At 35.4% G+C, this 27299-nt stretch overlaps 3 protein-coding genes and 1 pseudogene across 5 annotated transcripts; 1 reads left to right on the top strand and 3 right to left on the bottom strand.

Annotated features, from left to right (window-relative positions):
• The first annotated feature begins 302 nt into the window (after positions 1 to 302).
• LOC145091810 (transcription initiation factor TFIID subunit 8-like) lies at positions 303 to 2664 on the top strand. 2 transcript variants are annotated; one of them, XM_079029619.1, is made up of 3 exons: positions 303 to 1363; positions 1857 to 1937; positions 2034 to 2664. In XM_079029619.1, the coding sequence occupies exon 1, from the start codon at positions 434 to 436 to the stop codon at positions 1259 to 1261; it is 828 nt and encodes a 275-aa protein (XP_078885745.1). In that variant the 5' UTR covers positions 303 to 433; the 3' UTR covers positions 1262 to 1363; positions 1857 to 1937; positions 2034 to 2664. The 2 variants fall into 2 exon arrangements, with proteins under 2 accessions (XP_078885745.1, XP_078885746.1); XM_079029620.1 differs by having other exon boundaries at positions 1857 to 1900.
• A 1830-nt stretch (positions 2665 to 4494) lies between these two features.
• LOC145095116 (large ribosomal subunit protein uL2cz/uL2cy pseudogene) lies at positions 4495 to 7484 on the bottom strand (annotated as a pseudogene).
• A 4049-nt stretch (positions 7485 to 11533) lies between these two features.
• Positions 11534 to 13834, bottom strand: LOC145091813 (spindle/kinetochore-associated protein). 2 transcript variants are annotated; one of them, XM_079029622.1, is made up of 6 exons: positions 13645 to 13834; positions 13166 to 13310; positions 12976 to 13071; positions 12770 to 12895; positions 12035 to 12074; positions 11534 to 11881 (listed from the first exon to the last, which is right to left on the bottom strand). In XM_079029622.1, the coding sequence occupies exons 2-6, from the start codon at positions 13295 to 13297 to the stop codon at positions 11769 to 11771; spliced, it is 507 nt and encodes a 168-aa protein (XP_078885748.1). In that variant the 5' UTR covers positions 13298 to 13310; positions 13645 to 13834; the 3' UTR covers positions 11534 to 11768. The 2 variants fall into 2 exon arrangements, with proteins under 2 accessions (XP_078885748.1, XP_078885749.1); XM_079029623.1 differs by having other exon boundaries at positions 11534 to 11873; positions 13645 to 13829.
• Positions 13835 to 14189: 355 nt separating this feature from the next.
• Positions 14190 to 17263, bottom strand: TIC55-II (translocon at the inner envelope membrane of chloroplasts 55-II). The gene is made up of 3 exons (XM_079029621.1): positions 16763 to 17263; positions 16308 to 16410; positions 14190 to 15475 (listed from the first exon to the last, which is right to left on the bottom strand). The coding sequence occupies exons 1-3, from the start codon at positions 17137 to 17139 to the stop codon at positions 14357 to 14359; spliced, it is 1599 nt and encodes a 532-aa protein (XP_078885747.1). The 5' UTR covers positions 17140 to 17263; the 3' UTR covers positions 14190 to 14356.
• Positions 17264 to 27299: the final 10036 nt, after the last annotated feature.

Genomic DNA, 27299 nt, shown 5'->3' on the forward strand with positions numbered 1-27299 from the left:
GTTATATATCTTACCGGGGTTTAACTCAAAAGTTTAAAAAATGAAAAGATGAAAGTAACGATTTAGAAATTAAAAATTAAAGAGATAAAAATGACATTCTACGGAGTGTAAGATGATAGCCATGTTTTAAAAAATTTAAAGCTGAAGGATTGAATATACTATTATACAAAGTAAAAGGTTACAAAATCTTATTTCAAAAACTTGATGGCGACAAGTGCAGATGGACAACTCCGCCGACAATTCCATTTAGTATATATATGGACATAAGTAATTGGGCCCAAATTATTTTAAACTCTTCCATTTCTTCTTGGGTTGGGTTAGGTCATCGTGAAGAGTGAAGATCAATCATAAGCTTAAATACAGAGAAATCTCTCCTTGAAAACAGATTGGACTAGTTACTTGAGTGTGTGTGTGTGTTTTTTATTTGATTACAATGAAGAAGAAGAAAATCAAAGATTCATCCCGATCATCCAATAAAAGTGATTTGGAAAATTCGGATTTCAACACGGCAGTCATGAGAATCGCCGTCGCACAGATGTGTCAGTCCGTCGGATATCAAGGCGCTCAAATCTCAGCACTCAAAACCCTAACGGACGTTGCCGTCAGGCACATTCGATCACTGGCGAAGTACTCTACTACCTCCGCTGGATCCACCGGCCGGACGCAGTGCAACCTTTACGACATCGTCCGTGCATTGGAAGATCTTCATTCCGACATTGGATTCCATGGAAACTCAGATCCTAAAAGAAGATTATATATACTCAGCGGTTCATCGATCCTCCGTGACACGATGAAGTTTGTCTATCGGAGTCGCGAAATCCCCTTTGCAAAACCCTTGCCTCGTCGAAGCCCTACACTTCCATCAAATTCACCATGTTTTCCCAATCAGAATACCAAATGGAATCACGTTCCGAGATGGTTACCGGATTTCCCTAAAATCAGTGACGCGAGAGAACAACCGATCGTTACTGCATCAAATGAAGGTGAAACCGCATGGGAGAAGAAGATGCAACCTACCGAATCAGATAAGGAAATCAGCAAGTTGCCAGAGAAAAGGAAAAAGATAAGTTTTAAGATTGGCGGTGGTAAGAATGAAACTGACATGACGTTTGGGGTTGATTTGAAGAGTGGGATTTGTAATTGGGGGAGGAGAATTTCGTGCCAAATCTATGATGTTGACAGGTTTTCAGATGCTAGTAGCAGTAGCAAGAAGAAATTAGAAGAATCTTCTTCAAGAACAAAGATGATTGTGATGCATTGATGTTGAAGCACAATTGCTGAGATCATGTAAAAGGGATTGTTATATAGTTACTGGGGATAAATTTGATTGGTTAACAAGTTTTGATCTGTGCCGCTTTTGTTTGTAAGTTTTAAATATACTGTACATGGGATGCAAAGTACAGCCCCCCTATCTCTGTCTCAAATGATGTTTGAAGATTTCAGTTATTTGATTTTTCCAAAATTCAACTGGGGTTTCCTCGAATGGCCATTTTCATTATGCATTTGGTATTATTGGAAAAGATTATGACTTATTTTTTTTTATTGTTCATTATTCAAATCGTTTGGTTTTTGGTTTTAGGGGCTGTTAGGTTAAACTCGAATCCATTTGATTCCAAATCTATGAACTCTGTTGAAAGATTTGGGCACACAGGCCCTGTATATGGGAATTTGAACATGGAATATAATATATTTGACCCAATTTGCATCTCTATCTTTACTTGAGCATCCATTTTATGTAACCTATGTCCATTACATTCAATCAATGAGACAAAACGGAAACCATTTTCTCATTCCGTTGTAATAAACCATTCCATTCCTTTTCCTAGTTACATCATACCAAACACTTTTTTTGGCAGGAATCTTGGAGCTACCCATTGAAGCCATCTGGCATTTTTATCTGGTGCTTAACTCAAAATCCTGATTCTTATAAACAATGCGTGGGTTTTGTACATATATTGTTTTTCACTATTATTTCACACAACAAAAAGATTTTTAAATTTTATTTATTCATCCAAATATATATATTTTTGCAGGAGAAGGTTTACTTTATGAGGATAGTTTAGAAGCAAAGTGTTGTGATTCTAAAAAGGATTGCTAAGAAGTGGAAGGAGAAGGACCTATCTATAAAACAATCTTCTCTTCACACTATTAAGTGAAACTATCAGAAGTTTCAAGAACATGGTATTACATCTCCTCCCATTTCTCATTTCTTACTACTTTGGTCCCTCCATCTCAAAAATAGTGTAAATTCAGCCCGTCTGTCTTAACTCTTAAATATTGTTTGACCATGGTCAAATTAAGCCCCTCGCATGATTTTTTGTCATCCTGAAACCTTTTGACCTATTTCCGGCTGAAGAGTCCATAAGTTCGTCAAAAGACCATTTTACCCTATAAATTTGAATTTTACGTATATATCCCTATGACGTGTAAAAAACGATTGTTTTACTCTCGAGTTTTGGTTGGATAAAGTATTATTGTTTGTGTAATTGTGTGTATTTGTCTGTTTAACTCTTGTCCCCACAATGACTAGTTTACCCTGTATGTGAAATGGTGGAAATGATGATTTTATTTTTACCTTGGAATGTTGATTGGAAAAATAGTATTGTTAAAGTATGTTGCTGCAGAAAGTTACAGAAATTGCATTATATTTTGGGGCATTGTTAATTATTTTGTTGCAGATAAAATCTCAAGTTGGGATAATTGACAGTATGATCTTTGATGATTATGTGTATTTTGATTTGATTGGATGATCATGGATGGGTCATGGGTGCTCTTTAAAAGGTTTTAGGATCCATTTTGTTTCGTAGTTGGTATCCATTTTGGTTGTGCGAATCAAAAGATTAATTGAATTTTTATTCAACCCTATAGAATTATAATTGTTCATTTTTTTTTATTGAACACAAAATAAAAAGAAGAAACGAATTTCTCATTTTTTGTTCCATCGCTGGATAGAATGCAAAAGGAATAAAGGTTTATTATTCCCCGTCTATAAATATCCAAATTTTGATGCCTAATACCCCATAGATCGTTCGAACTGTATAGCAACAATAATCAATTTTAGCTCGAATGGTTTGTAGTGGAACCCTCCCCTCTCTGATCCATTCAACACGCGCAATTTCTTTTCCGTCGATACGTCCTGCAATTTGCACTTGAATTCCTTTTGTATCTGCTTGTTCAGTTAATTCTATAGCCTTTTTCATTGCTTTGCGAAAAGAAACTCTATTTTTTAATTGGCCCGTTATAAATTCTGCAAGAATATTAGGGTTTCCGTAAGGCTTTTCAATTCGTGTGATAGCAATGTTAAGTTTTCTATTTACAGAATGAAATTCTTTTTGTAAATTCATCTGTAATTCTTCGATTCCTCGGGGTCGACTTTCAATTAAGATTTTTGGAAATCCCATATAGATTATGATTTGGATCAGGTCGATTCTTTTTTGAATCTCTATACGTGCAATTCCCTCGACGCCAGAAGATGTTTTCATATTTTTTTGTACATAATTCTGGATATAAGTTCTTATTTTTTTATCTTCTTGCAGACCCTCAGAATAATTTTTTGGTTGTGCGAACCAAAGGGAATGATGACCTTGGGTTGTACCAAGTCTGAAACCAATTGGATTTATTTTTTGTCCCATGTTCCCCCATTACTATACATATCATAATACGACATAGTTGTATGCTTTTTTTTTCGATTTAGGTTTTTGTGACCATGTAATAGAGTCGGTATCTATATATTCATCTAAGGATATATCTTTCATTACAATAGTTATATGGCAGGTAGGTTTTTGTATCGCAAAACTACGCCCTCGAGCGCGAGGTTTTAATCTCTTCACAATAGTACCTTCATTGACTTCAGCTTTACTAATGACTAAATTTACTTCATTCGAACCCATATTGAAACTAGCATTTGCTGCTGCAGAATAAACTAATTTAAAAATTGGATAACATGCTCGATAAGGCATGAGTTCTAATATCATAAGTGTTTCTTTGTAGGAACGCCCACGAATTTGATCAATTACCCTTCGCGCTTTGTGAGCAGACATAGATATATGTTGACCTAAAGCGTATACTTCTGTTGTTCTCTTATTTAACATAAAGTTCGCCTCCTACTAATCAATGATAAATATCTATATATATTATTATACATAAACAAACGTTTTTTAACGACGCGATCTATTATCGCTTTTTGCATGGCCTCGGAAATTTAAAGTAGGTGCAAATTCTCCCAATTTGTGTCCTACCATACGATCTGTTATATAAATAGGTAAATGTTCCTTTCCATTATGGATAGCAATAGTATGGCCGACCATTATGGGTATAATGGTAGATGCCCGGGACCAGGTTATTATTATTTCTTTTTCTGCTTTTGTGTTAAGCTTATTTATTTTTTTTAATAAATTATTCGCTACAAACGGATTTTTTTTTAGTGAACGTGTCACAGCTTCCTCCTATTTTTTTTGTTTTGTAAAGACGAAGAAAGAAATTCTATTTTCTCTCCTATTTACTACGGCGACGAAGAATCAAATTATCACTATATTTATTCCTTTTTCTACTTCTTTTTCCAAGTGCAGGATAACCCCAAGGGGTTGTGGGTTGTTTTCTACCAATTGGGGCCCTCCCTTCACCACCCCCATGTGGATGGTCTACAGGGTTCATAACTACTCCTCTTACTACAGGGCGCTTACCTAGCCAACGCTTAGATCCGGCTCTACCCAAACTTTTCTGGTTCACCCCAACATTCCCCACTTGTCCGACTGTTGCTGAGCAGTTTTTGAATATCAAACGGACCTCCCCAGAAGGTAATTTTAATGTGGCCGATTTCCCTTCTTTTGCAATCAGTTTCGCTACAGCACCCGCTGCTCTAGCTAATTGTCCACCCTTTCCAAGTGTGATTTCTATGTTATGTATGGCCGTGCCTAAGGGCATATCGGTTGAAGTAGATTCTTCTTTTTTATCAATCAAAACCCCTTCCCAAACTGTACAAGCTTCTTCCAAAGCATACGGCTTTCTGGATGTAGATGGTGATATCTATACAGATGGATCTTATATAGGAATCAAAATCTGCCGAATCACTCATGTTATGATCTTCTACATCCTAGGTCTTCCCGTCCCACAAGATATCGAATCACTCATGTTGTTTCGTAGTTGGTATCTTGTGGGATATAATACAAATGCGTGTTAAGAATCTTGAGGGTTTTTTTCTTTATTGATTCTTGAAGAATACAAGATTGTTGATGTTTGAGTTTAACTGGTTAATGAAAGATTGCCTTTCAGATTCTTCATTTTTGTTGGCTTTTCATATCATTTTATATTCATTATGAATCGGGTAAATTTGCGAATCTTTAAAAACTTATTAAAGAATTTCTTAAATATATTAGGCGTTAGGGTGTAATGTTGTGCTATTATTTCCTTTAATTATTCATGCGTTGTATTGCTATAAAATCAAGAGAACCACATCACTTTATTATTTTGACATTGCATCGTTATTATATACATCCACGTAATGAATTCCATTTATGATTGCCTTTTGTTTTTGAACCTATTGACCAGAACGACAATGATGATTTGGAGGCCTTGTCTGATAATGTGAGTTTGAGTGGGAACAAGATATGGCGAGAAATTATGTCGATGAACATAAGAAATTATTTGTGTAGCATGCCACGTAGACCGATAAGAACATGTTATAACATGTTCCAATGGCTAAATCGATAAATTTGCAAAACTTTATAATTAGCAAGATCTGAACTTCCAAAATTAGATGGTGACAACCCAATATTTTCATGACAAATTTTATCAATTATTGAATAATATAATTTCAAATTTCAGCGCAATATTTAACTAAAAGTATTTACACTTTAGGTCGGGTTAATGCGAGCTTATCCATGCGGTTGTGCACTCTTCGAATAAATATGAATTTATTTTCATGCTTTGGTGGGTCTCCCTCCACTACTTCCTATGATCATAAAACTTTTATAATCTAGAAGCAATATGAATTTATCTTAAAGCCTTTAAAAGTTAGAACCAATATGAATCTATCTTAAAATATGGGTTAGCAAGAGTATCAAAATTTCCAATCTGAATCAGACCCAACATTGTTTATGTTAATATGAGACAATACTCGGTACTCTAAAATCATGAAATTCGGGATTCGATATTGTCAGTATCGATGCTAGTACCGAAAATCGGTCCCATTCCCGGTACTGGTACCGGTACCCGTAATGTTAGTTCGGTTCGTTGTTCGGTATCAACTTTCCACCCAATTTGGTATTCGGAACCTGTTCCCTGACTCAGTACCTGTTTCCTCTCATGCTCATCACCATCCTATGTACGCATCACAAGACAAATTTTCTAAGTTTCTAAGGTTTAATCCACAACAAGAGCAAGTAAAGCTTTGATTCCAAACTAGCTTGATGACACCTCATTCCTCATAACATAATAGTCTGCCCATTGAAAGATAAGTTGACCGAGAAAAATTGTCTAAATAGAAACTGCAATGATCTTTGTAGTATCGTCTTCAGAAAACCATAAGCATCGATTCATGATCATCATAAAACGAAGTTGTTGAAAACTATGCATACAACCGTTAGAACAACAAGGAACAAAAAGATACTTTGATTTTTTAAGTTGATATGGTCCAATTTTGATATATAATAGTCTACTTTTATCACCTTGATGATTTGGATAAGTTAAGATTGAAAGACGTTTTATAAAATTACAAATAAAAAATATAATTTTATGTCTCTTAAATTTGACATATCATTTTTTCAGATTCAACATTTAATGTCATATTCCCTAATATTATCACCAACATAATGCAATTGTGGTTCATGAAAAGATTGTTTTGTTTGAAAAAAAAATCGATAGGTTTTTTTAGTTATTATTTACCCTTGGATTATCAAAGACAAACTTACCGAATCATAAGAAAATTATTATTAGTTATTATTTCCATGTGGGCCTTAATTTAGTCATGGGATGCATTAGTGATAATAGTGAGATTAAAATTTTCAAAGAGTTTTCATGGGTTATTGTTAGTTAACCCTAAGTTAAATTGTTTGGTGTGTTGTATTATGCTATATGATTTTAAAAATATGATATAGAATTAAGGCAACTGATCAGACTTGATGACACGGTAGATAACAATATTTTCTTCTTGTTGTTGTTGAAAATAATTTAGGAATTGTTTTCCAACTATACTTCTGTGAATAGTGATATCTATAATCTATATACATAAATTTAGTATAAATCTACTTTGTTACTTTCCTTTTTAATCCTCCAACTTTCGCTACATAAATAATCGTTCTCCATCTTCCAAAGTGTAAGTCTCAAGCCTCACGATAAACCATCGCGCTCTGTCCAAGTAAACTTGGGAATATTACATAAATCAGAACCAATATGTCGCCAGCCTCCACCGACTTCATCCGTCGTTTACCGAAAATTATCGCCCGCTGTTCCCTTCTAAAAGCACTTCCGACCACCACCTGTGCCATCTGCACGGACGATTTCATCTGCCAAGATAAGCTTATCCGGCTACCAAACTGCCACCACCTCTTCCACCGTAAGTGTATCCTCCCATGGTTCTCAATAAACAACACCTGCCCCCTCTGCCGCCATGTCTTCCCGGTGCAACAGTCGAATCGTTATTATATGCAATTAAGAACCCGGCAGCAGTCAAGCGACACTCATGTCTTCTATCTGAATTTTCATCTCCGCCCACTGCCGCCTTCGAACTCCGACTACTCTCCGTCGCCGATAGGCCTATTGGGGGATATGCTTGTTGCAGAAGGTTATCCGGAGCTGGCTACCCGAGCCTGCGGACCGTTTTGGGTTTCTGTCGATAGGATTCAACCATCTGCCGCCGGCCAGTGATTAGTTTTCCATCATTAGAATTCCTGCAATTACTTGAAGGTTTTTTCTTTATTCAGTATTGAAGAATACAAGATTGTTGATGTTTAACGGTTTGAGTTTAAGAAGTTAGTTTCGTTCAAATTTGTCGCACGTTATTGTAAATTGTCTTTATAATAGTCTTTTCTTTTATTATTATTATTTAAGCTTCGTTATGAATCGGCTTAATTTTTAAATCTTTCAAAAGTTATTAAAGAATGTCATAGTTATATTAGAAGTTTATTTTAACTTGGTAGAAAATATCCACAACTAACCACTAAAATATGTAACCACTAAAATATAATGATGGATGTCATATGATCTTCTCATTCAACCGTTAAAATTATAACACTCCATTCTATATCATTTATTTATTTATTTTTTAATTCGAAAATACAGTAAAACCATATAATTTTTTATTTCTTCATTCAATAAAAAAACATTAAATTAATTTAAAAAACTACATTGCTTAAAGAAAAGGCTAGAATAAAAAAGAAAACAAACAAGGGTTAATGGCATAAAAACCCTCAGCTTTTTAGGGTTTTATCGGTTTTACCTAAAGTTGGATTTTATGTCCGTTTTTACCCTCACATTTTCCAAAAAATGTTTGGATTTACCTTTTTAATGGTGATAACAGGTTTTCTAGGTTACCATTATATTAACTTCGCAAAAAACCCTTAAATTTACAGTTTTTTATGTTTTTACCCTTAAGTATATAATTTTTGTACACTTTTACCCTAAGTATTTTTTTTCATAATATACTTGTTCATGCAAAAAAAATCGTGTTTATATACGAAAAAAATATTTAATTAAATGTTGTATTTATAGTTTTTTAATATTATATATAAACACGTTTATGATTGAACAAGTTTTGTTATTAATATGTGTATTTTTAAATACATAAAAGTATGTATTTGTAGTTCAAAAAACATATTAATTTGTTTTTTATTACATTTTAAACGGTTTATCCAGGGAAAAAAGACCCATATATAATGCTTTGTTCCGAATTGACTTCTAGTCTGAGGCTGTGCCGAAGGTTGGTCATCATAAGGAGTATGACTCTAGAGAAGGTAAAATCTAGGCCCATGTGGGTGCGGGTGACGTATTGGAAGTGATTCGGGTGTTCAGTTTGTGTTTTGGAGCTTAGGGGTATTTCGGTATAGTGTTAGTTCGGGCTTTTGTGGAAAATGAATTTCTGTTCGGAAGGTCTAAAGGAATATATGAGTTGATAGATGTGCAGAGCTTCTCGTCACCTTTCCGTGGATATAAGGATCGTCGGAATCGGGCTTGTAACGAAGAAGTTATGACCTTCGGAATTCAGGCTTAGCCGAGTACGCGGGGAGTACTATTAAAGAGGGTAGTACGTTGGGCGTACTGACCAGGATGGTCGCGAAGGTTCCCAGGAGTACGTTGGGCGTACTCCAGTCAGATCAGAACCCTATTTTAGGGTCTTGGACCCTATTTAAGCTCCTTATCTCTTAACCTAACCCTAATATCTTCAGCCTCCATCCCTCTAAACCCTAGAAATCGACCATCAGCCTCAATTTGAGTGATTCTTGAGCTTTTTGGTGATTTAGTGTGTTTTTGGTGCTTATTGTGGAAGGAGTTCCTTGAGGAAGCATTGCTTGGCTTAAAGCTTGTGGATCCAAGCTCTAATCATATTGATCAAACTTCAGAAAGTATAAAGTTTGGATCTTGGTGGCTTTCTCATGTGGATCTAGTTGGGTTATGACTTGTTATGTTTGGACCTTGAAGAAGAAGGAACTTGGTGATCAAGCTATGGTTGGAGTCAAGCTTCTAGATCCAGAACCTTCATCAACTTTGCAAACTTTTGGAGGTATAAAGTCTCAACCTTGTCAACTCTTTCATGTAGATCTACCATTGTGAGTTTTAGTTCATTTTGGTCTCAAGGATGGAACTTTATGGTTGAAATCCGATTCTTAGGCTTTGAGTTGCCACTCTCAGTGTTAAATGAGTCTCTAAGGCAGAAAGTTATCATCTTGGAAGTCTTAATGGGCTCATGCATGATTTAAGACTATTTCCTTGGAAGTACATTATCATTTTTGGAGTTTGAGCTTATGAAGGTCATGCAAAGCCGTCAAGTAAGCAACTTTATGGTTTAAGACGTTAAAAAGGACTTAGATCGGTGTTTATAGCTTTTGGAGTAGAGTATTAAGCACTTAATGGGAAAATTGCTTAACAGGGGATTACGATGAGCGTACGTGCAACTACGCCCAACATAAGCATCATTTGGCCTGTACGCAAATTAATTTATTTTTTAATATATATATATATATATATATATATATATATATATATATATATATATATTAAAAATTAATAAATTCAATTTTTTAATCGTTGAACGGCTAAAAGAGAAAAAATGAGTTTGATTGGTCATGATCGACCGTCGAAGGCAACACGGAAGACCACGAAAACGTCCGACCACGAATGACCGGGGTGGTGTGCACGAACAACGCTCGTGGTCACGTAGACTATGGGCCCCTTCATCGTTGGTATTCTGGAAGGTCTAACGTAGGGGTGACAAATCATGTATTTGTTCCGTGTTTCTGTCTGACACGAAACAAGAAGACAAAGTTTTAGGTAACATGAACACGACGCGACACAATGTCGTGCCTTTTGAACTAACACGAAAACGAACGAATTAAAAAACGGCAAATACGACATAACACGACAAATATAACATAAACTAAAAACTATTTTATTTAATTAATACTTAATCATATTTAATCAAATATAATATGACAAACACGACAAATAAATGATAAATCATGTCTTATTTCGTGTCTAATTTTAAACACGAACATGAAATGACATCATGTTTTTTATACTTAACATGAACAAGACACAAACACAAAATCGAAATTCAATTTCGTTCTAATTTCGTTGTGTCATGTATTTCTGTCGTGTCGTGTCATAAATTGTCACCCCTAGTCTAACTTAATATTGCATCTTGATTATAACTTTTTATTTACTCTATATTTTATCAATCTTTTAAATAAAATTATGACATATTCCATGATTAGTTTAAAACTAATTTACTTTGTATGTAAACTTAATTTTAGGGATAAAACAATTACGAAGTACACTATGCAGGCTTTAGGCTTTAATGAATCTAATCCACCAGTTTTTTTTAAGAATCAGGCGAAATATTAAGGTTTTATAGAATTAGACATGAATTTCGCAGGTGTTTTATGCGAAATGACTATATGGGCTGCAGAATGAATCTAGTCTACCCCTTATTGATCACCTATATAATGCATTTTTTTCATTCATTTTTACTTCATATTTGTTTGGTAAAATATCTCAATCTACCATTTTTTTAGCAACATAAAGCTCGTTTTTTTACTACGAAAAAGGTTTTTCAAAATTCATTACACAAAATGCTTTAGAACAAGTTTTTTCCAACATTTTTATTTTATGGTGATTGTGATTACACAGGTATACCATGCCAATTTAACAGGCAAGATGTGCAAAATTGATGGTTATTTATTGAAGACCCTTGAAGTAAGCTTAAATCTTGGTAAAAGCTTAGTTGTTTGTCTTTTTCTCAAAAAAAAAACATACATAGTCATTGATATTAAGTGATGAACTCATTAACCTTATTAAATAAAAGATAAACAGATCCAATCTATAATACAAAATACAAAAACTGTGATCATATATGAAGCTTCACAGATCCTCATTCAATGTTTCAAGGAAAGAATTCAGAACTCTCGCTAGTTATATACAAACCCATGCATCATCATTTCTAGATTTTGTTGGGTGAGTAGTCCTCTTTTAGTTTACACGACTCAAACACATATTGTTCAAGAGCTTGAAGCAATACTTTTAACAAACTTTCTAATTATCATCCATTTGGACTCAACCTAAAACACAGGTTCATGAATCATGATCAGTGGTTTAGTTACCTTGAACAATTGCTGAGAATAGCATCTTGTTAATATCCTCAGAACCTTCATGTCCCTCATCTCCTGCAATACTTTTAACATATATCAGGGAAGATTGCAATTTCACAGGACAAAAAAAATAAAAAATAAAAAAATCACATTTGAAGTTAAAACCAGTAGCTCTTGTTTTGGATTGAAAGGAGTGAGATATGAATTTAACTTCATCTGAGCATATAGATCATTACCTGTTCTAGATCTCACTTGTACTGCCCATTCATCAATAACCTGTTTATCGCATTAAGTATAATAAGTGTAAATAAAAGGTTCAATGCAAGAAATAGCAATGTACTTTCATTGATTTGTTTACAATAGCATCCTACTTCCATTTTTCCTATTAGGTAGATTTTTCAAACTACAATGTCCTAATACTCCATGGGAGAACACAGTTCAAGATCCTCAAAAGAATATAAATGAGAGAAATGTAGCAAGGTATGAATATAGAGCATAAGCCCCAATGACCAAACCACACATAAGCATAACAGGTTGGGAAGATTTTAGATGGACTTTTAAGTATTTTCATTGAAAAACATAATTTTTACTAGTAACTTTTGGTTTTGAAAGTTTAGGGGAAAAAAAAAAAAAAAAACTAAATCCACCTAAAAATTTACCATCACTATGTTGCAGCCAGTCATGGGATATCTTTCTTGCCATCATAAATATAGGTTGTTCACTGGCAAATGGTGTAGAATCTAGAAGCACCATTTGGAAAACTCACAACCATGGAAACTTAATACAGATAACAATCTTCTTTTTTCCCTCTTTGTTTTTAGGGAAAATGTCATAAAATAACTATGCACTCTTCAATTTGCAACAGAGGAGTAAACTGGATAGTTAAAAATTTCGCAACTATTTTACATTTTGCTCATAACTGAAATGTATCTATGCCTTGAAATAAAGAAAATTTAGACATCAAAAATCACCTGATTAAAATTTGTAAAAGAAGGATCATCAGAATCACTAGTGACAGGGATGCCCATGGAAGATTGCAACCTCTGCAATGATGCTCTGTTCCCAACGATAGTTGTCCTTGCTTTATCAATTAAATCCTACATCACAATCAACAGAAATGATATATCTCATGATCTGAACAAACCAGAAACTCAGCTAGATTTGTTTTTCAGCTAACCTGCTTGGCTGAGAGTAACTCACGGCATTGCTCTTTTAGGGAGGGCAATTCTTCTTGGATCTTCTTGATCCTAGACACAAGCTTCATGGGATTTGCCTGCAGAAATTGAATATTCGATAGAGTAATTATACAATTAAATCGTTTCAAAACAACAAATAGCATTAGCAAATAGGGAGGGGAGGGGGGGTACGTTATCAGGATATGTTTCTCGAAACTCCTTCTCTAGGCGGTTTTGGACTATAATGAGGTCGTTGTTGGCCTTGGTAAACAGGTTCACCAGACCATCCACGGCTTGGTGGTGATGGTGGAGTTGGTGCCCCATTTCAAACTTGTACCTGATCAGGAAAATGGAAAGTTGTATACGAATGAGAATAGTGTTGAATTTCAATTGTAAAATGCTATGCCATACTACGAATGAAAAGGTGGTCTATTACTTGAAGATCGATAGGGGGAGTGAACAATTCCAACAACTCAAGTGATTCTATCGATAATTAATCGCAAAACAAAATCGATGCAGCTTGAAGAAGTCCAACAAAATCCGAATCCGTTAAACACTTAAAGAGAAACCAGAAAATAAACCTTGAAAAATTCAAGGGTTTCTCCCAATTTCTGTTACGCGATCAGAATAATAAAAAAGACACTAATCGAGGAGGTGTGATAACACAATACCTGTATGGCGGTCACTGGTCAGAGGCGGACGAAGGACGGCGGCGAGAGAGAGAATGGCGGCGGCGGCGGCGACTGGATCACCCCTATGTGTCTGTGTGTGTTCTCGAATGGGAGCGGGAAGATGCGACGCCGCCAAGGGTTTTGAAAGTCCCGAAAATTATTAAAACTTGTAATATTTACAAATGTTTTCGTTGTACTATTCGTCAGTTTGCATCTTTAACCCACATATCATGTTTCTTATATTTATAATCCAAAATACACTGATTTTTATTTTTTACGGAAACAGTACTTAATTCATCAAGGTATATACTGTATGAGCTTTTTTATTTAATTCTTAAAAAAATATAGCTAATTAATAAAGAAAATTTAGAAAAACAAAACCATGTTTAGATTTTTGTCTTCTAAAAATTAGTCTCATTTTCATTTTTTTGAGTCTTCATACTAATTCATACATAGCCAAAAACATCATCTTTATCTTTTAGACCTTTCAGAGTAATCATACATACAACCTAAAAACAGGCAACAATTATAGAAAACAATTTGGATAGTGAGAACCATTTGTTGGTATTGAAATTGGGATCATGATTCATGAATGTAGCACACTTCTATCGATAAACCAACACTCAATTTCACTCCGACCCTTTCATGGAGCTATCGCTATGAATCTTTGTACAACAACATTACAAGTATAATTGAACAAATTTTCTTATTTCTACAATCTCCGATGAGTTCTAATGAAATTGGTCGTGTTCATCGCCACAACAGTCGAGCACGCGTAAGCTCCCGCCACAGAAACCGCCGTCGCCAGCAACAGAGCAGCCTTCCACTGCCGCCCAGACACCAAAATCGCAAAAGTCACCGCCACAGCAGCCACCACCGACAACCCATTCTTCCACGCTTCAAAAGCCTTCACCACACTCCGACACTCTTTACAATGAACAACATGCCGAAAATACCTATTCGCAAGATTCGGTGCATGTTTTGTTCCAATTCCGCCCTTCGCCGGAGACGAAGCGGCAATACTCGCCACCAGCCCCGCCGGAGCATGCTCCACCACCGCCGCCACTTCCGGCATCGAAATCGTACTATGACCGAAATGATACGGCATCCCGTGCCCAGCTTTATCCATCCATTTTCTATACTCAGCCACCCATGTATCCGAGGATCTTAAATTAATATAAAGTTCCTTGGTCGGTTTTTTCTCTCTCATCAAAATCTCATTTTGAGACGATAAAAATCCCATATCTTGTTCAAATACTTTACCCGCATTTTGATGGAAATACCATTCGGGGAAAAGATTCGCTAATGGCGATCTTTTCGTGCTTCCGAATCTAACAATAAGCATCGATTTTCCTTGCCCCGTAGGCCGACATAAGAAAAGCCCGGAGAAATAATTTGTCACACCGTCTTTATCGATGATTTCCCGGTTATTTTGTAGATTACACGGGGCCTCGAATTTTAGAAAGTTCGGGGTGGAATTGTCCGCTTCGCGGCCCCACCAACCGGCGAACCCGCGGTCGGTTCGTTCAGTTACTTTGAAACGAAGCGGTTGGGCGTCTTCACGTTTGGCGCTCCAATCGGTTCGATCGTGTGAGATGGGGACATGGGCGGGGTCCATTAGGTTTTCTAGAAGAATGGAGTGATCATATGGAAGCTCATGAGTGGTTGAGAAATCACGGAATCCGGGTCGGGCGAAGTTTTCAAACCACGGGATTTTGGTGGGATTTGGTGGGGTTTTGTGTGACATCCATATCCACACGACACCTTGGGAGTCTTTTACCTCGTATGTCTTGGTGCATGCTGACCGAGGGATTTTTGCATCTGCAGGAAGCTGTATGCATGTAGCATGTGATTGTGGATTAATGACGGATAAATATAATGATACATCTAAGGTTTGCTGTAAATGACAGGTCTAGATGTAATAATTAGCAACGTACTTTTATTTATTTGTTTATTATGGCATCATATTTTCATTTCTTCCTATTACAACATTGTACTTTGTCAAATCTACCCAATAATAGCAATGTTGTCATCCCGAAAGTGATTTTCAATGCTATAACTGAGTAGCTTTTTCAAACTATAATATCCTAATAAGATAAAAGTAAAAGTATAATGCTATAATTGTGTAAATGGTAAATATTATAAAGTACAATATTGTAATGTAAATAAAAGAAAGTAAGAAGATTCGAATACAAATAACTAATAAGTGAAATCACGATGCTATTTCTTGCATTCAGACATAAAGTTAGAAGGCTAAATGCAAGAAACATCAATATACTTCATTTATTTGTATATTATAGCATCTTACTTTCATTTCGTTCCATAATTTCCATTACAACATTGTACTTTGAATATTTTTTTTCTTATTTAGACATCTTACTCTGAAAAATCCACCAATTATAACATTATACTTTCATTTTTTTCTTATTAGGACATTGTACTTGAACTATCTATACCCTATTATAAATTTATACTGTAAAAATTGTTTTGTATTTGGATGACATTGTTATAATTGGGTAGAGTTTTCAAAGTACAATGTTGTGATAGGATGAAATTACTGTAGAATATTATAAGACACAAATCAATGAAAGTTTGTTGTTATTTCTTGCATTAAACCCTAAATTATTATTTAAAAAACAAATAAAAATAAAAATAAAAAATACCTGAGGAATTTTGACACATTTTCCATCACCTTCAAACTGCCACCCATGGTACAGACATTCTAGTCTTCCGTCAACCAACTGGCCTTCAGAAAGTTTTGCTAACCTGAAGCAGTAGCACTCATGATCAATCACTAGAGTTATTGAATGCAAGAAGTTAATGTTGCATTACTGGGAAAGTTATTGTGGATTTTTGTATTTAGAGAGATGATAGACTAGATATTAAGGTACCACAAAATTATCTACTTAGCTTTATCACTATGTGATTATGAGCAACACGTATCCAAACACACCCTGATTAGTACGCATTTCTAAGAGAAAAGAACTCATAAAACTGACCCCAATTGAGCAAAATTGGATTATATCACAGGAGTATACTAAACCATAATCATAAATCGCAATGAATTGCTATAAGCAAATGAGAGCAAATTCAGTTAGAGTAGAGTTTTTTGAGTTACCTATGAGGACAGCGATCCTCGTAACATTGAAGCTCGCCTTTACCATCGCGATACAACACAACTTGTTTATCGAAAACTGTCAAACCCAAAGGCGCATCTTCTGGTATGTTCTTAGCTAGATACAGTGGGTACCATTCCTCTGTCCAATCATAATCCACCACATTAACTCTTCCTTTCTCCTCGACAACAAGAACATCTTCGTTGCTGCCACTTCCGATTTCGGGCGCGGCCACCGTAGTACACTTCACTGCCCAGTTTCTGGGTTTCCTGGAGGCTATTGATTTTGGGGTCTGCGAGAGGGTGATCAAAGGGGTTTTGTATGTGGAGAGAAACGAAGTGGTGTGGAAGAGTGATGGGTGTTGGAGCAGGAGAGCCATTTGAGCGATGGTTCAGAAATCAGAATGATTTGGGGAAGAAAAGTGGAAGGCATTTTGAGGAGGGAGAGAAGGAAAGGTCTTTCGCTTCTAGTGTTGGATCACCATTTTTGGCCACACGTTATGGAGCGAAGAAATTTCTTTTTCCTTTTTCATTTCTATTCATAAATAGAAAAATGACAAAGATAACCGACTAACATATTTAATTTTATTTGATTGTTTTTCTTGGTATATTTATGAGAAATCTCATAAAAGTCTTAAAATTTTAGTCTAGTTTATGAAAAAGTCCTCAACTAAATTTTGTTTACAGAAAAGTACAGAATACCGTTTAAAACTTTGAAAAAATCCTTTTCGGCCGGTTTCCCAGATTTTGCCGGTATTCTGTCATTTTCCGTTAGTTTGCTCAAAATTTTAGAACTTTTCCAAAAATTACCTGATAACCAAAATATTAGGACTTTTTTGAAAATTACCATGAAATTAATGGATATTTTTATTAACAAATCATTTATAAATATAAAAAATATTTTTATTATAAAAAAATGAAATACATTTGTTGTTAATTTCTAGGAATAAATTGGTGGTTTAAGTACTTCTCTATTGCTTCCTGACCACTCAAACTCTCTACGTTCTTCCTATGCATTGTTGTGAGTATGATGGTGAGATGTACTTAGTTAGCATTCATCTAATGTTGGTGTTCCTCTTATGTTGTTTAACCTAACTACCAACCAACATTCATACCTCACATGTTAACATCCATTGGCTAACACACATCTATAAAATGTGAAAAGTGAACCGTGAATGATAATTTATATGGAAACAAGTGAAGGAGTGATTATCTATTTAAATTGTCATTCAAAATTTACTTTTCACTCTCGATAGATGCGTGTAATTTTATGGTTGTTACCGGGTAATGTTTTGAGGTTAGGTGACAGTTAGGTTAAAGAACATAATGAAATATCTATATGTTCGTGTAATGATATTTTCTAATAACATGTGATCATATAGCATCATGTCTAATAGCAAGTAGACATTTATTGATTGTGTATCAATAAATATGATTAACTCTTGTATTGGTCACGCCTAACAGAGTACTTCTCACTATGACACCCACAACGATACATAGGAAGAACATAGAGACTTTGAAGTGGTCAACAAATAATAGAGAAGTACATAATCGATCATTCTATTCCTAGAAATTAGCAACAAATGTATTTCCTTTGTTTATAATAAAAAATATTTTTTATGTTGATAAATGATTTGTTAATAATAATATCCATTAATTTCATAGTAATTTTCAAAAAAGTCCCAATATTTTGGTTATCGGGTAATTTTCAGAAAAGTCCTAATATTTTGAGCAAACTAACGAAAAAGGACAGAATACCGGCTAAATCTATAAAACCGGCCAAAAAGGGTTTTTCAAAGTTTTAGCCAATATTCTATATTTTTCTATAAACAAAAATTAGTTCAGGATTTTTTCATAAATTAGACTAAAATTTTAGGACTTTTCTGGATATTTCCCTATATTTATCATAAAAGTCATTTATAAATTTTAAAAATACCATTATAATCTCTAATAATTAAAACTTATCTGGTTTGATAACTTTTCCAACAACCATTAAACTTATAAGGGTAATAAAGTTTTACGAATGCACATGTGACATCCCCATTTTCACGGCCAGAAAAGACCGATGTTGTTTATGCTTTATAAAAATCAGAGTACTTCATTTTATAAAAATGTTGCGGAATTTGTTCCCAGAAAAACATGGTAAATACGTTATTAAAACATTTTCGAAGAAACGTATTTATTTCATTTTAAAACGTTTGGGATGTCATCGTTAATACAGAAACATAAGCATAAACAGAACTTACAATTATTTACACTAGTGATCTACATCTCTTTAAATCTCTCAGTGTAATGTCACTTCATATCAACACCTGTGATATAAATAAACTGAGTGGGTCAGGTTGGGAAACCTGGTGAGTACATAGGGTTTTCAACCCACAATAATATAATTATTATGTTTAAACAATCAAATAATCAACCCAATTACCCATCCCCATTATCTTCTTTATTCTTAAGGATCTACCCTAAGAATCAGCTATTTCTCATTCATTCATTCCTAAGGATCATCCTAAGGAAACAACATGAAGTCCATTGTTGCCAATGACACTTTGGTCAAGCGCAGCTGCTAATCTTGTCACTTAGGCACAGCTGCCAGAATTGGGACATTTCCTATGAGGCGCTTCTGCCGGTATTGACCTTTTAACGCTACTATCATGGTCATAAGGCTCCCTATTAGGCGCAACTGCCGATACTATCCTTAGAGCGCAGCTGCTAGGACGTTTACCGTAGATCTAAATCATCTACGGGTTGTGGCACAGCTGCCAGTGCTCATCTATAGGGTACTAGGTCCACTGCTGCCAATGTATACCTATAGGGAACTAGGTCCTACTACTAATGTTCCTCTATTTCAGCTTTTATCCATCATCATTCATCTACCCATGTTTTACCCAACATATTTTGTAGATATGAAATACTTTATACAATTTACATCATTTAAAACATGTATAAAAATCTTTCACCAGCATAGACAACAAGTATTCAGACAATATGCACACATAACACGTAATTTATATTAAAATACTTCATATCTATGTGTAAGATGAAAGAGACCATGCACTCACTTGAGAAGGTGGTGACTCGGTACTCGGACAGCGCTTCGTTTACTTTAAAATAATTTCCTTCGACGAAACCTAGTATTATTACCACTAGATTTTAGTCTAATATTTACCGTGACTAATTATTAGTCTTATTATTATTATTATATAAGCGTTTAAACAATACTTTCCAACCACTATGTACAGACAGGGGCCAGACATAAAACACCGGAGGGCAGGACCATTTTGGCATATAGCACTTCTGAAATCCAACAACCCTATGCGGCCCTTTAAACCAGATTCCCCGTACCGCGAGTAGTTAAAAATATATTATAACGACACTTATATAAGTCATAATAATAGCTCAAATATTTATTATAAATTTATAATAACAATACTAATTTTAAATATAAACTATATTTAAAATAGGGTAAGCATAACTTACTTACAAGGGGATTTTAGCTAGGAGTCGGGCTCTGCAGGGGCAGAACTTCGTCGCTGAATCTTTCTAAGAAAGATTCGTGCAGCGCTTCAGCGCCCACCTTACTATACTAAAACTACAGAAAGAGAAGTCGAATCACGAGGGACCGAAATGCTCGGGGGATAAGGAGAGAAAGACTCTTGAATCAAGAGAATGGTGCAAGAAATATGAGAGCCCAAGCCTCTTATTTATAGTAATTGAATTTACAAAAACTACCCTCCATAATTACTTAATGACCTTATAGTTATATAAACAACTAAACACCCTTTTATAATACTATTTTAAATAGATTTAATGATATTTGCACTAAACTAATGTCGAAAGAACTCAACATTAGTCTTATAATGACCGCATCGTCGATACCATTCTAATGATATATACATATGTATATATATGCGTACGTATATATGATTTATACTTTATTTTAATACGTAAATATGCTATTATAATTTGTAACTCGTTCATACGAACTCCGTTTTTGACGTTATTTATATCCACGCGTTGGTATTTACGAGTACTACAACTTTCATTTAGATCCCGTCGGCTAAAAATCGACCGATCTAAAATTCAGATTTCGGGCTGTGCACTGCTATGCTAAATCTTAGAAAAAATCATAACTTCCTCATACGAAGTCAGATTTGGGCGTTCTTTTTATCGATGTTCTTAGTTTAACATATTCTACGACTTTCGTTTAGATCGCTAAGGCTAAATCTCGCTCTATCGTAAATTCACTATTTACGCTTCTCGGTATCGTGCCGGTTCCGTCGCGAAACTTCAACGGGTCATAACTTCTTCGTTATAACTCGGTTTTCGGCGTTCTTTATATGTACGAAAACCTTGTAACATACTCTACAACTTGATTAAGATTATTTATTCTGTCGAAAAGTCATTTTCGACCCCTATTGCCTCTAATTTGACTAGCCCAGATTTGCGGGCGTTACAATTATCTCCTCCTTAGGATGATTACGTCCCGGAATCATCAACGAAACAGGGTCGTATAATGACTCCATACGTCATCTCTTCATCCTAGGTAATAATTATAACTTCTACATTCCTTCGATTCTATCTCTTAAACTCATTGACTGTAAGAGTACTCGATCGTGCACCTGCTCTCTACCTCAGGTTAGACTCCAAATTATGATCTTCAAGTCACAATCTCGATCCTTGCTGGATACGGACTTGAGATAAGTTCTTTTATTACTACTATAGATCGATGTGTCATATTCTAATGACCTATCATCGTATGTTGCAACACTTAGACTTAGGTCTCTTAGAGTTAAATTCTAAAACAGACTATGCCTTCCTTCATGTTCTAATGTGATATAATCACACTTTAACATTAGGAATTTCTAGCCACCAACTTCTTTAACAACGAGTGCGATACTTCTATTGATCGCTTTGATTTCAACCGTTTGGTTTAAGTCGGACGCTACATCAAACTTGGTCCTCTGAGCCACACAACATACTCATCGTAGTCGGACTCGATTCGATATGACCACTAGGGTCGGAATATCAACAATCTTCTTAGTCATTACCGAAACGATGGTAACAACACACTTGAATAAAACGAAATCAATTACTAGCTTCTTGGTAACCTTGTGACTTTCCCTGATCCAAGTGTGAGTCCTGTGCTTCCGGTAGTATAGGCCTCTACTACCATTCACACCTACTCATACTCGTCTCAGGTATTGTCCCACAGTTTTCCAAGTCACCACACAAGAAAATCATATAACAGCTTAACACATCAGATATCAAAACGAAGGTTTTTATTATTCCTTGAAACTATTACATAGGTGTTCAAGTTCACCCTAGAATATGCCTCTAACAGGCTACATCATACGATTCTATGGCTACCTCATAACTCGATCTTTGGATGTCAAGTTGTCACTCCTGAATCCTCGCATTGTCATCTGCTTCGTTAAGGATCATTTGAAATGCTCTCGCCTTTGGCTTTGGCGGCACATTTGGCTTTGTAGCCCCCTCTCTCTTTGGGCAATCTTGCTTGAAGTGTCCTTCCTCATTACATTCGTAACACACCCTTTTATTGAATTTACACTCGTTGGCATAATGACCATGCTTCCCACACTTGAAACAAGTTACTTCCTCACTGCATTTTCCAGAGTGTTTCTTTTTGCACTTCTCGCACCATCTTTCTTCACTCCCTCCTCCTCTAAACTTCCTGGTACTTGATTTGCTTCTCTCATCGGGCTTCGCAGACCCCTCAAACTTCCTCTTTTCGCCAACCTCGGTCTTGTTGGCGGCTCTTCCCTTGATCATCTCCTCAACCGACTTGGCAGCCCAGATAGCTGCCTCCAAAGTAGGTGCCTGACGCACTGGCACTGCATATTCCCATGGAAGTCCTTTTGCGTACTTGTCAATTTTTGTCAGCTCATCCGGAACAAGGCGTAAGGCGAACTCCATCTTCTCTGTGAAGTTGTTGGTGTATTCATCAATAGACATGCTTCCTTTCTTTAAGGTAAGGAAGTGGTTTTCTAGCTCGAGCAGATTTTGGGCTGAGCAGTACCTACGTTTGAAATGCACCAAAAATTCTACCCATGTCAGTTGCAGGGGCTCATTGGGGCTCAGCGTCTTTCCCAAGGTATTCCACCATCGTACAGCGCCTCCTCGAAACTGACGCACTGCAAACGTGGTCTGCTGTTTTCCCTTGCAACCGCACGTCATGAAAGCTAATTCCATCTCCGAGATCCAATCCATGACCCCGATCGGATCCTCCTTTCCAGTGAAAGTCGATGGCTTGCAAGTCAGAAAATCCTTGTACTTGCATCCATTCCTCTCGACTTCGTCATCTTGGTTGTTTTGTCGAACTATTGGTGGGTTGACTTGACCAACAGTCCCACTGTAGTTTCCTTCCTCAGTCTGCCCTTCGTTCAACTTGGGCTGTTCGATCTGAATAGTCGCTTCCTCTCGATTTTGCTGGAGCAAACGTCTGGTTTCCTCCATTTGACGATCCAACATTGCTTGGATCATCGCTTGCACTCCTGCCATCGTTATTGGCTCAGCAGCGGCGACCACAACCGGTATTTGCTCAATCGCTGGGGGTTGATCTCGGTTCCCATTTGCATTCACGTTTCCGCTACGAGTTCTTGCCATCTTGATCTATACGCCGAATAAGGTGAATCTAGACCTTTACTTAGGATTGACGTTTAAATCATTCTTATCACTCCGAAACGTTTATATGCTAGTTCTAATATCGTAGTTAAACGCTTAGAATCCTAAACACATAAGGTTTCCAGATCCGGTCGGCAACAAACCATAGGTCCGAACGAATAACAGCATATCAGGCACAAGCATTTAACACATAAAAGCATTTTAGGCACAATTCCTAAAATAAGCTAGTGCTCACACCTCACAATCATCGCTTAGCATTCTAAGTTTAAGTCTAGAAATAAATCCATATTCCTAGTTCGCTTAAACTAATGCTCTGATACCAACTGTGACATCCCCATTTTCACGGCCAGAAAAGACCGATGTTGTTTATGCTTTATAAAAATCAGAGTACTTCATTTTATAAAAATGTTGCGGAATTTGTTCCCAGAAAAACATGGTAAATACGTTATTAAAACATTTTCGAAGAAACGTATTTATTTCATTTTAAAACGTTTGGGATGTCATCGTTAATACAGAAACATAAGCATAAACAGAACTTACAATTATTTACACTAGTGATCTACATCTCTTTAAATCTCTCAGTGTAATGTCACTTCATATCAACACCTGTGATATAAATAAACTGAGTGGGTCAGGTTGGGAAACCTGGTGAGTACATAGGGTTTTCAACCCACAATAATATAATTATTATGTTTAAACAATCAAATAATCAACCCAATTACCCATCCCCATTATCTTCTTTATTCTTAAGGATCTACCCTAAGAATCAGCTATTTCTCATTCATTCATTCCTAAGGATCATCCTAAGGAAACAACATGAAGTCCATTGTTGCCAATGACACTTTGGTCAAGCGCAGCTGCTAATCTTGTCACTTAGGCACAGCTGCCAGAATTGGGACATTTCCTATGAGGCGCTTCTGCCGGTATTGACCTTTTAACGCTACTATCATGGTCATAAGGCTCCCTATTAGGCGCAACTGCCGATACTATCCTTAGAGCGCAGCTGCTAGGACGTTTACCGTAGATCTAAATCATCTACGGGTTGTGGCACAGCTGCCAGTGCTCATCTATAGGGTACTAGGTCCACTGCTGCCAATGTATACCTATAGGGAACTAGGTCCTACTACTAATGTTCCTCTATTTCAGCTTTTATCCATCATCATTCATCTACCCATGTTTTACCCAACATATTTTGTAGATATGAAATACTTTATACAATTTACATCATTTAAAACATGTATAAAAATCTTTCACCAGCATAGACAACAAGTATTCAGACAATATGCACACATAACACGTAATTTATATTAAAATACTTCATATCTATGTGTAAGATGAAAGAGACCATGCACTCACTTGAGAAGGTGGTGACTCGGTACTCGGACAGCGCTTCGTTTACTTTAAAATAATTTCCTTCGACGAAACCTAGTATTATTACCACTAGATTTTAGTCTAATATTTACCGTGACTAATTATTAGTCTTATTATTATTATTATATAAGCGTTTAAACAATACTTTCCAACCACTATGTACAGACAGGGGCCAGACATAAAACACCGGAGGGCAGGACCATTTTGGCATATAGCACTTCTGAAATCCAACAACCCTATGCGGCCCTTTAAACCAGATTCCCCGTACCGCGAGTAGTTAAAAATATATTATAACGACACTTATATAAGTCATAATAATAGCTCAAATATTTATTATAAATTTATAATAACAATACTAATTTTAAATATAAACTATATTTAAAATAGGGTAAGCATAACTTACTTACAAGGGGATTTTAGCTAGGAGTCGGGCTCTGCAGGGGCAGAACTTCGTCGCTGAATCTTTCTAAGAAAGATTCGTGCAGCGCTTCAGCGCCCACCTTACTATACTAAAACTACAGAAAGAGAAGTCGAATCACGAGGGACCGAAATGCTCGGGGGATAAGGAGAGAAAGACTCTTGAATCAAGAGAATGGTGCAAGAAATATGAGAGCCCAAGCCTCTTATTTATAGTAATTGAATTTACAAAAACTACCCTCCATAATTACTTAATGACCTTATAGTTATATAAACAACTAAACACCCTTTTATAATACTATTTTAAATAGATTTAATGATATTTGCACTAAACTAATGTCGAAAGAACTCAACATTAGTCTTATAATGACCGCATCGTCGATACCATTCTAATGATATATACATATGTATATATATGCGTACGTATATATGATTTATACTTTATTTTAATACGTAAATATGCTATTATAATTTGTAACTCGTTCATACGAACTCCGTTTTTGACGTTATTTATATCCACGCGTTGGTATTTACGAGTACTACAACTTTCATTTAGATCCCGTCGGCTAAAAATCGACCGATCTAAAATTCAGATTTCGGGCTGTGCACTGCTATGCTAAATCTTAGAAAAAATCATAATTTCCTCATACGAAGTCAGATTTGGGCGTTCTTTTTATCGATGTTCTTAGTTTAACATATTCTACGACTTTCGTTTAGATCGCTAAGGCTAAATCTCGCTCTATCGTAAATTCACTATTTACGCTTCTCGGTATCGTGCCGGTTCCGTCGCGAAACTTCAACGGGTCATAACTTCTTCGTTATAACTCGGTTTTCGGCGTTCTTTATATGTACGAAAACCTTGTAACATACTCTACAACTTGATTAAGATTATTTATTCTGTCGAAAAGTCGTTTTCGACCCCTATTGCCTCTAATTTGACTAGCCCAGATTTGCGGGCGTTACAGCACACATCACTCTTTTTATAAATATTTGACATTTTTTAAACGACAAATTATATACTAAATTTGTAATTGCTAACCTCAATAAATAGAATAATCGAGAATCCCGAGTAACAGGCTAGGCTGCTAAAGTAATGATAAATCCTGCTAATAAAACGGGTCCTATACACATTCAATCTATTCTTAATTTCCAACGGAAATCAAAAATATTGATCCATTGTCCAATTGAAAATGATAACAGAATGCATTCTAAAATTTGCAATTGCTAAGATCTATAGGACTTGAACTTTTGATATCAAGAAGTGAATCCAACATCAAATACCGTTTGGCTAGAAACCCTTTGGTTATAAATATTTGACCAATAAATTTATATTAATAGTAAATTAAGCCAATATATTATTTTTTTTTGTATAATTTTTTTTAGAATTTACATAACTTTTTTACACATGTTCACCTATGTCATGTTATATATGTTTTTATGTTTTTTTCTTTTTTTTTCTTGTCACAAATTAATGTTTTTTTAAATTTTTTTACAAATCCAATTTATAACTTTTTATACTTATTCATTTTAATGCATGCAACATTGTAGAAACTCATTTTTTACATATTTGTTTTATAAAATTATAAAAACACCAAATTGTATTTTTTTTTTAGAAACGTAATTTTTCTGAAGAAAGTTTTACAGTTAAATTGTCTAATGTTATGAAAAACGTAATTTTATAATAAAAAAAATGTGACTTTCGATGCGTTGGGAGAAATAGATCATGAAATTTAGCTTGCTTATCCTTTTCTAGATTTGTAAAGAATAGATAAGTGGTAATCCAAATGTTTTTTATAATTTTTCTTTTGCAAAATCAATACAATTTTTACAATTTTGTAAAAACAAATACGTAAAAAATGACTTCTTACAACCTTGCATGCATGAAACACATAAATAAATAAAAAAGTTAGAAAACATATTTGTGAAGACAAACTAACTATAATATGTGATATGAAAAAATATTAAATTAAATAAAATACTTAATCCATTTCCCCAATTGAAAACAATACATGCAAATTTATCATTCGTAAGCATCTTTATGGATGTAATCGAAAATCACCCCGAACTATCACCCCTCACAACCACGTATATGTTGTCATGGACAACT

This window comes from Lactuca serriola, chromosome 3, assembly GCF_051521515.1.
Source record: "Lactuca serriola cultivar US96UC23 chromosome 3, Lser_US96UC23_V15, whole genome shotgun sequence".
NCBI classification, from domain to species: domain Eukaryota; kingdom Viridiplantae; phylum Streptophyta; class Magnoliopsida; order Asterales; family Asteraceae; genus Lactuca; species Lactuca serriola.

Coding starts and splice junctions, on each gene's coding strand:
- TIC55-II (XM_079029621.1), bottom strand. CDS start 17,139: ATGGCTCTCCTGCTCCAACACCCATCACTCTTCCACACCACTTCGTTT. Junction 16,411..16,762: donor GAGGATCGCTGTCCTCATAG/GTAACTCAAAAA, acceptor CTACTGCTTCAG/GTTAGCAAAACTTTCTGAAG. Junction 15,476..16,307: donor AATGTGTCAAAATTCCTCAG/GTATTTTTTATT, acceptor ACATGCATACAG/CTTCCTGCAGATGCAAAAAT.
- LOC145091810 (XM_079029619.1), top strand. CDS start 434: ATGAAGAAGAAGAAAATCAAAGATTCATCCCGATCATCCAATAAAAGT.
- LOC145091813 (XM_079029622.1), bottom strand. CDS start 13,297: ATGGGGCACCAACTCCACCATCACCACCAAGCCGTGGATGGTCTGGTG. Junction 12,896..12,975: donor AGTTACTCTCAGCCAAGCAG/GTTAGCTGAAAA, acceptor ATTGTGATGTAG/GATTTAATTGATAAAGCAAG. Junction 12,075..12,769: donor CTTTTACAAATTTTAATCAG/GTGATTTTTGAT, acceptor TGCGATAAACAG/GTTATTGATGAATGGGCAGT.